The sequence below is a fragment of the Corythoichthys intestinalis genome, unplaced genomic scaffold (genome assembly GCF_030265065.1).
Source record: "Corythoichthys intestinalis isolate RoL2023-P3 unplaced genomic scaffold, ASM3026506v1 HiC_scaffold_23, whole genome shotgun sequence".
Taxonomy (NCBI): Eukaryota; Metazoa; Chordata; class Actinopteri; order Syngnathiformes; family Syngnathidae; genus Corythoichthys; species Corythoichthys intestinalis.
In genome coordinates, this window is record NW_026651592.1 from 8,918,624 (window position 1) to 8,927,591 (window position 8,968).

At 39.1% G+C, this 8,968-nt stretch overlaps 1 protein-coding gene across 1 annotated transcript in view; it reads right to left on the reverse strand.

Annotated features, from left to right (window-relative positions):
• The window catches only part of LOC130911169 (14-3-3 protein gamma-1-like), a 30,120-nt gene extending 23,237 nt beyond the window's left edge, over window positions 1–6,883 (reverse strand). The window contains exon 1 of the mRNA XM_057828954.1: window positions 6,491–6,883. Coding sequence (XP_057684937.1) covers window positions 6,491–6,577 — 87 coding nt within the window. The 5' untranslated portion in view covers window positions 6,578–6,883. The remainder of the gene's footprint in view (window positions 1–6,490) is intronic.
• Between the last annotated feature and the right edge of the window lie 2,085 nt (window positions 6,884–8,968).

Consider the following 8,968-nt stretch of genomic DNA (forward strand, 5'->3'; position numbering starts at 1 on the left):
GTGTCTTGAATTTCGTTCTGCTACGAGCAGCTGCCATAAAGTTATGAGGGAAAAACATTGTCCTTGAACCTTTAAGAATCGTAATCGAATCGTCACGTGTCGAATCACGATGCATGTAATAATCGATTTTTTGGAACTCCTCTAGCATTGACCATCATCACGGTAATCACGATGATCACGATTCTAGATGTATCGTGCATTACTAATTAATAAAGTAGCTAAACAAATTTATGTCCATTATTTATTCTAAATATCCTAATGATTCAACAGGAACGAGGGAAACATGCCCATTCAACAAAAAGCTGCCCTCAAGCTGCTTTTTTTTTTTTTGTGCAAAAAAAGTGCAAAAATATTAACCATTTTAAAGGCAGTACATATTTCTCTCAAAAATACAATAAAATTTACACAGGTGGAAAGAATTTCACATTTTCTGGAAACAAAGTGTCTTTAGAAATAAGACTTCTTTTAACAAATATACTTTGTTTTCAGAGATTTCTGCACTATTTCGCATGTTTGTAGTGTTACTGCTGTACTTACTCATGGTTTTACACGTTCTGCATATGGAATAACTTTTGTGCACCAACAAATAACGCACAAATGGACATGGAAATACACGTTAGCGAATTCGCTAATTAGCTAAGCGCTCCGCGCTAACTGTTAACATCCCAAAAACAACAACAATAAAAGCTAAACAGTACAAGAGGGGTCGTGTATTCACCTCTTATAGACACACATGGGTCTTAGCAACACACTCAGGACATTTTTCAATTGACATGACTTGAAACTCCTGCTGGACAACTGAAAGACAAGGAGCAACGAACTATCTCTCTTCCCCTCTCGCTCTAAAAAATAACTTGCGCACAGAAGCGCAACCGCCAGGTCCCTGCCTGTCTCATACACAAATTTATTTTCCAGTCTTTTGAAAAGGAGTAAATCTCTCGCTCAGTAACCGGCAGCATCCGTCATAACGTTGTGCGTGCGTCCGTGCGGCAGACGTGTCTTGAATTTACAAGTGGCTGTCATATTTTTATTAGGGAAAATCATCATTTTTGAACATTTATGAATGTAAATGAACCGTCACGTGTCGAATCTCGAAGCCTCTAATAATCGATTTTTTGGCACTCTCTTGTTAGAGTAGGCAATGGTTTAAAATTTATGGTATTGTAGGCCCACCAGGCTTGTAAAGAACTGGGGGGGAAACCCTGCAATTCCTTATTTTAAGACTTTAAAAGTCTTCCTTTTAATGCCTTATTTAATTACAGTGATCCATCGCTATTTCGAACTTCAAACTTCACACCGTCAGTCCATCGCAGATTTTTTTTTTTCAATTAAAAAAAAAAAAAACAGCTGTTGGTCAACCAGGCAGTGCACGTGCACTGGAGTTGTTTATTAAAGTTAACGATGATTGACAGATGAATGTGTTTGATCTTGCCAGATTCACGAACTTCAGAAGCGCCGCAGGCGTCAATCATCGTTTAACTTCTTAAACAGTTGCTTTGGCAACGCAGTGTGTATGTAAGTGAGCAGCTCCAAGCGGATTTGAGTAGACTCACTCAATAAAGCATTCAATAAAGCCAAGCATTTTTCTACAACTACTAGTACTTTATTCTGGTGTGAAAATTATTCGGTGGGACAATAACATGTTTAAAACTTATAATAATTATTACATTTGAAGTGCTTAATAAACATCTATTACAACATAAATATACTTGTTGTTTTTTTTTGTTTTTTTTATTATACTTTTGGGGGAAAAAATGTGAAAAAACATGTCTTATATGTATCTTTCCAATGCTAAATCTGAATAAGCACATTGAACACAAACACACACAAAAAATTTGCGGTTTTTCACTTATCGCGGCGGATTCTGGTCCCCATTACATGCGAAAAACGAGGGATCACTGTACTTCACTTGTCCTTAACTCATTGGCTACCATTGACGATGATAGGCGGTCAATCTATTTGAGCTGAATTACCATTAAAGAGTCCACTCAGGTTGTTGTTCTTGTGGACTCTAACTTTTGACCCTTACTCCTCTGTCATTTGTGAACCAATCGTCTTAAAACTTGGTAGCTATGTAACCTGGGCCAGTATCTGTCGATCCTTGGAGCCGGATTTTTTTTATTTTTGTATGGGGGCTGAATAAATAATTGCAGAATTAAAGTTAGGAGTTAGCCAATAGAGGGAAACCTTCAGTAGGTTAGGAATTTGTCAGTAGAGGGCGGTGTGGAATTACCCTTGGCTGTAGGTGAAGAGTTGAAACCTAATAGTCCAACGCCTAATTTTGGTCACGTGCATTCTGTATAACTCACAATGTGATGAAAAATTGTCAAATATCTTATTTTTTTACTTAGTTTTTCGTGACTATAAAATGGTCTTTGGATTTATATTGTATCTTATATTATGCCGCTGGAGGCAATAGATACACAATAGATAATACCTTATTTTTCGGACAAGAAGGCAGTTTTTTTTCAAGGTTTGGCAGAGGGTGCGTCTTGTACTCTGGAGCTACTTATGTGCGAAATTATTAACACATTATTGTATCATTGTTGCTTTTTAGCATGCTCTGTATGCTATAGTTATCTCATTAACACTGTTACATTAACATACCAGGCAGGTTCTCAGTTCGTTGTTTATGCGTCATGTAATGTTAGCATTAGTGCTGCAACGATTAATCGATTAACTCGAGTATTCGATTAGAAAAAAATATTCGGATTAAATTTTTTTGCTTCAGGTATTCGTTTAATTAAAGTGGCATTGTAATGTTTTATTTTGGAAGTGTTTGCATTTCATTTTATTGATTAAGGTGGATACACTACCCTCTGGTCTGCCTCATTTCACATGGCTGAATCCAACTGCTCCCTGTTCAGACCAGCGTAAGCTAAGTTTTTGTTTGAGCTCATGTTTTTTAATGCATTCGTAATTTATTTTATAGGTATATTTAGCCGTTTTTTGTTTTTTTTTTTTGTATGGGAATATGTGTCTGAACCATTTGTTTGGAGCATTGTAAAAATAAAAAACGTTAGCTTTTTGTAGCATTTAAGCTAGCGGAATTTTGCTATGTAAGTTAGCCAGTTGTTCTTTTGTTGTACATAGATCTGTATTTATTATTTTTTTAAACCGTTTGTGGCTCAGCTCAGGTATTTTAATTTTTCATGTTCCTTATCCGATTAATCGATCATTCAAACTAACTCGTACATCGATTAATCGACTACTAAAATAATCGATAGCTGCAGCCCTAGTTAGCATACCGTACACTTATTCAGCCTATTGTTCTCTATTGTATTTTTATTTTAAACTGCCTTTCAAGATGACATGTCTGTTCTTGGTGCTGGATTCTATCAAATAAATTTCCCCCAAAAATGCGACTTAGACTCCGGTGCGACTTATATATGTTTTTTTCCTTTTCATTGCGCATTTTTTGGCTGGTGCGACCATAGACCGTAGTTTTAACTTTTGGGGCGGGGGCGGGCACAACATGTTGATGAACCCGAAACGCAGTTTCAGCCATAAAATTAACTTCCAAGAATAATTATCATAATAAGTTGAAAATAAGCGTTTTTGTTTCCCATCATTTTTTAGGGGAATTCTAAATCAGGCTGCTGAGGATAGCAATACTTTTCGCCAAGATCATCATCCATTGAATAGGGTCCGCCCGCCGGTGTTAACAAAATAACAGGTGTTCTGTAAAATTTTCCACCCCATCAGAAATTGCAACTTTGTGTTAAAAATGGTCGCAAAAACAGCAGTTACAAAGTAAACCCTACAAACTTTCTTCAAATGAAGTAATGTTTACTTACGTTTGATCATGGACAGACATGAAGAAAAGTTTTCCTCAGACACATTTTGCCATGTTAGCTGCACACAACAACTGCACGCCGCTCTCTCACTGTTTACGTCTTCGCCGTGTAGTTAAGCATTAATTTACGCCATATTCGTGTGGAACATGTATGTTCACAATATTACTTGTTTATTTAGCACCTGTGGATAAGATTGAGAATACAACTGAATGTAAAAGAGGGCTTATTCACCGCCACAACAGCTTTGGGAGGAAAATACGATAAGGGTGCAAAATTTGTTGTACAATTAGCGTCTTTAGTGGGGCAAATTGAAACTCCATCACCATTTTGGTGGTGCTCTCTGGCTTTTCATGGTCCACATTTTCAATCCTTGGTTCTTGCTCAGTAGTTGTCGCTTTTGAAAGCTTAGGTTTAAAAAATTACGTACATCCATATTGCCTCTTCGTTCATCAGGTGGTTTTGGCTAAGCAAGGCAAATGACTGTCTAAGGTGCTAGTTGTGTTACTTTGGATTTGTGGGTTTCTTAAATAAAACATCTCACTGAAAGGGTTGACCTTTTTTACTGAAAAGAAGAGAAGCATCATCAACATTAACTGTCCACTGGCGTTTTTTTATCAGCTGTCTCAAGCAGACATTACTAATCAAACATGCAGATACGATTTGCTCATATCATTACAATAGTCACAGGATTTGTTCGAAAAATAATTTTGACCAATTATAATTAATGTTTTTTTCATTTCATTCATTTTTGTTGTTTGTTTTATTGCTTTACAACTATTATAGACAGGGGTGCACATAAGTGGTCCGCATGCGCGCATGCGTACTGGACGGAGACATATGCGCTGGCCCTCAACGGCTTCCATACGCTTTTGCGTACCGATGGCTGACCACTGTATTTGCGGCGGACACGAGAAAATAACTTCTCAAAATGTCAAAGTCGCAGGCCCCACTGAGTAATTATTTCCGTGTTCCCCCACCCCCGTCAAAAGACAGACAGACGACAGACGTCACCGGAGCTACCGAAAAAAAAGGAGTTTTGCTGAAAAGTGGCTGCAGGAGGTACCATGGCTAGAAGCAAATGATGCTCGCACGGAAATGTGGTACAAAATTCGCCGTGAGAATCCCAATGTCGCTGATAAGAGCAACGCATTTTATGTTGGGTCAAAGAATTTCAGCCATCCAAACTTTGAAAAGCACGAAAAAAAACAGAGCATTTGGCAATTAAGCAAACTATCGATGTCAGACAGGACCCCACTCACCCTATGGACAAGTGGCAGAATAAAGTTATTGAAGAACACCGCCATGCACTGACAAGTGTGTGTGAGCTCTTATGAGGACATCCCACTTTTACAAAGGCTTGGAGTTAATGTGGGAGCCGCATAATGCCCTTTATTTTGAATTAGTGCTTTTATGTATATTTCTTTACATTTTACTTCAAAGTAATGGCAATTTTGTTGTGCCAGTTGAAGTTAATCAAGCAAAAATTGTTAATATAATTAATTAAAGGTAATTGGCTCTAAGTAAAGCTTGTCATAATTTTATCGCGTCAGGCGGGTCGGCTCTCAAGCTCAATGAGGACCAAGTCACATCTCCAGGTCCTCCTCTGAGAACCTGGGCAAAAAAAATATGTGGACCCCTGATTATAGACAATATATTACCGGAAAATTTTTAATTTTAAAATCATATATGGGAATGTCAATTATATGCAATGACACTTCTCGGCCATCGGGTGGGGCCTGGCCCCCCCTTAAAATCTGCTTATGGGTGCGACTTATACTCAGGTGCGACTTATAGTCCAAAAATACGGTAGTCCAATTCTTTTGAACTGGGTGAGCTTACAGTGAATGATCCCGTTTCAGTGCCACTGACGGCGAGACATCCATTGCTGTCAACCCTCCCAGTCACACTGGATTGGACGTCTTTCGCCATCTCTCCCAGCACCTACATTGAATATATTTCATTGATGTTTTCAATGCACATTCATCATTTTAGTAATTCTTCCATCAAATCCTGCGCCGGTAATGTTACTTCGTTGTTGCTAACATGACACATCGGTTTCCATTTACACACTGTAACATGGGCAATCTTATATCCCATTGACTGTACTGCAATATGACAAAAGAATATTCCAGAAGGCTTCTCCTTCTTCTACAACCTCCTACGTGTGCGTGGAAGGAAAGAGCACACCAACCCCCATCCTCCACTGTCTTCATTGCTCTTCTTTGCATAAATACGTCTTACTTATACATTTTTTTATAGTTGGATTATTATATATTTTATAAGACAAAGGGAGGAAGAAGGTGGTGGGGGCAAGGGGAAAAAAAGGGGGTGGGGGCTGCAGGAGCAACCTCACATGCCCCCAGTCGCCCTTTGAGGGTTGCTTTAAATGAAACTGGTGTGATTAGATTGAAAATTAGTATTTTATAAGTAATAAAAATTAAAGCAGATCTGTGGCGCTGGCCTGCGTGTGGCAGAAAGGCACCGCCCAAATTGAGCAGGCGCATCACTAAAACCGTTCAACGAATTACTCAAAAAATATGACAAGACAAAGGGAGTGGCTTTGACGTCATGTCAGCAAAAGCACACTGTTAATTTAAGAATAATAGAAAATGAAAGCAGTCCCCACTCAAGTCATTGTGGCTGACTTGCTGAGCACACTATAGAGATGACATAATGATTTAATAGGCACTCACCGATTTCATGGCGGCCGCCATGTCGTCATACCTCTCAGCCTGCTCGGCCAGCCTGGCTTTCTGCACCAGCTGCTCGCGGTCGACCATCTTTGGACAAATGGAGAGCTTTTATTCCTGGTATTTTGGCTTAATTTGGAATTTTGGAGGGATGGTGCTGTTGTTGGGGGGAGCGAGGGGGTGTTGAGGCGTGGCGCCGCTCGCCTGGAGATTTTTTTAATTATTATTATTTTAAGATATCGTTTTGTATTTGTTTTTCCTCTGTTCAATTCGCAATGCGGTGAAAATCCGACGACAAGTGAACGCTGCAGCTGCTCTGCTCGTCTCCCGCTAGCGCTCTCTCTCCCTCCCTCTCTATCGGTTGCGTCATCTCCCAGTAGAAAATTGAGTGCCCGTGCCAATGATGTATTAGCAGTGGCCGCCCTGACTCAAGGCGTTGTGGGTAATGGAGTTTAAAAAAAGCAGTGGTAGGGTGCCATTATGGCAGTGCTTCTTAATTATTTTCTGTGTTGCCCCCCCTCCAGGAAGACGAAAAAGTTTCGCGCCCCCCCCAAGCCCCAACTCTATGCTGCCACTGTAAATATATTGTAGTATTATTTGTATATAAAATTTTTATTATTATAAGTACACCTCTGCATAACATTGTGTTATTTTTAATATAAAAGAAAAAAAGTACAGTGATCCCTCGTTTTTCGCGATTAATGGGGGCCAGAACTCGCCGCGATAAGTAAAAAACCCATAGGCGGAGTTTGACTTTTGGGGCTGGGGGGGCACAACATGTTGGTGACGCAGTGTCAGCAATAAAATTAACTTACAAGAATATTTATAATAATAAGTTGACAATGAACGTTTTTTGTTTCCCATCATTCTTGAGTGGAATTCTAAATCAGGCTGCTAAGGCAATACTTTTCGCCAAGATCGTCATCCATTGAATATCGTACGCCCGCCGGTGTCGTGCCAATGTAGTTACCCCAGTCAAAAATTGTATCCCCTGGGCGGAGCCATATGGAGGTAGATTTGTGTCTTTATTAATCAATCCAAAAAAAAAAAGTTGCTTCAATCAAAATATGTATTTTCAATAAAAAAAAATGGTTTCAATGCAAAAATAAATGTGAAACTACAAAAAATGCACGTGAAAGCTATTTTTCTTTGACTTTTTGGGGGATTGTCTTTTTTTATTATTATTGAATAATATGATCAATATAACAATCTCATAAAACGTTGCTTCAATCAAAAAAATATTTTCAATCAAAGAAAAAAAATTATTTGAAAAATAAAATTGTCCTCCCCTTTTTTTTTTTTTTTTTTTTTTTAAATTATATGCAAAGCAAATGACCGTTTAAGGAGCTAGTCACATGATCTACTCGAAAAAATAATTTTGACCCATTATAAAAATGTATTTTTTTGTTCATTTCATTCATTTTTCATGCAGTTTTTTTTGCTTTACAACTTATATATACATATATATACAAAAGTTAATTTCATGCAATGACACTTTTCGGCCACCGGGGGGGCCTAGCCCTTAAAATCCGCTTATGAAAAAACCGCGAAGTAGCGCACGCCCCCCCCCCCAAAAAAAAAAAAAAAAAAAAAAAAAAAAAAATATATATATATATATATATATATATGTTTTTTTTTTGTGTGTGTGTGTGTGTGTGTGTGTGTGTGTGTGTGTGTGTGTGTGTGTGTGTGTATGTGTGTGTGTGTGTGCGTGTGTACAATGTATTTATTCAGATCTAGTATTGGAAAGAGTTACATATAAGACATGTTATTTTCCCTTTTTTCTAAAGGAGTATTATGAAAATATATATATTTATATTTACTCTCTTGTAATAAATGTTTTTTTTTTTTTTGTCTACACACGCACATTCATTCCAGCGCCCCCCTTGCAATGCGCACACAGAGCATCGCACCAAATCCTCTCACATACACACTGTTTTGCGATCACAAAATGCTCTCGATCACTGTTTACCTTGTGGACAATCACGCAGGGGCGGCTGCCTCTCACCTCGCCACGCACACACATTACAGCGGGCGCTTACCTATCTCTCCCCACCCGCGCATGTACACAGAGATCAAACTTGTTAACATTTATTGGCAGTTAAACGATGATTGACATGTGCGGCGCAATCATCTGTCACCATCGTTAACTTCAATAAGCAACTCCAATGCACGCAGTGCTTGCCTGGGGAATCAGAGAGCAAAGAGAGAGGGAGGGAGCGACAGTGACACGGATCCGCGATAGACTGAGGGCGCGAAGTTTGAAGCGCGAAGTAGCGAGGGATCACTGTACTATAGATCAATGCCCCCCGCTGAGTGGATGTGCAGTTACACTTTATTCTAGTACGGCAAAAAACTATGTTCCCCAAGGTCACATGCGCCACCCCCAGCATTGCTCTGCGCCCCCCTGGGGGGGCTGCCCCACTATTTGAGAAGTACTGCATTATGGTTTGGCAGTTCTGATAGTTTGCCATCATGTGG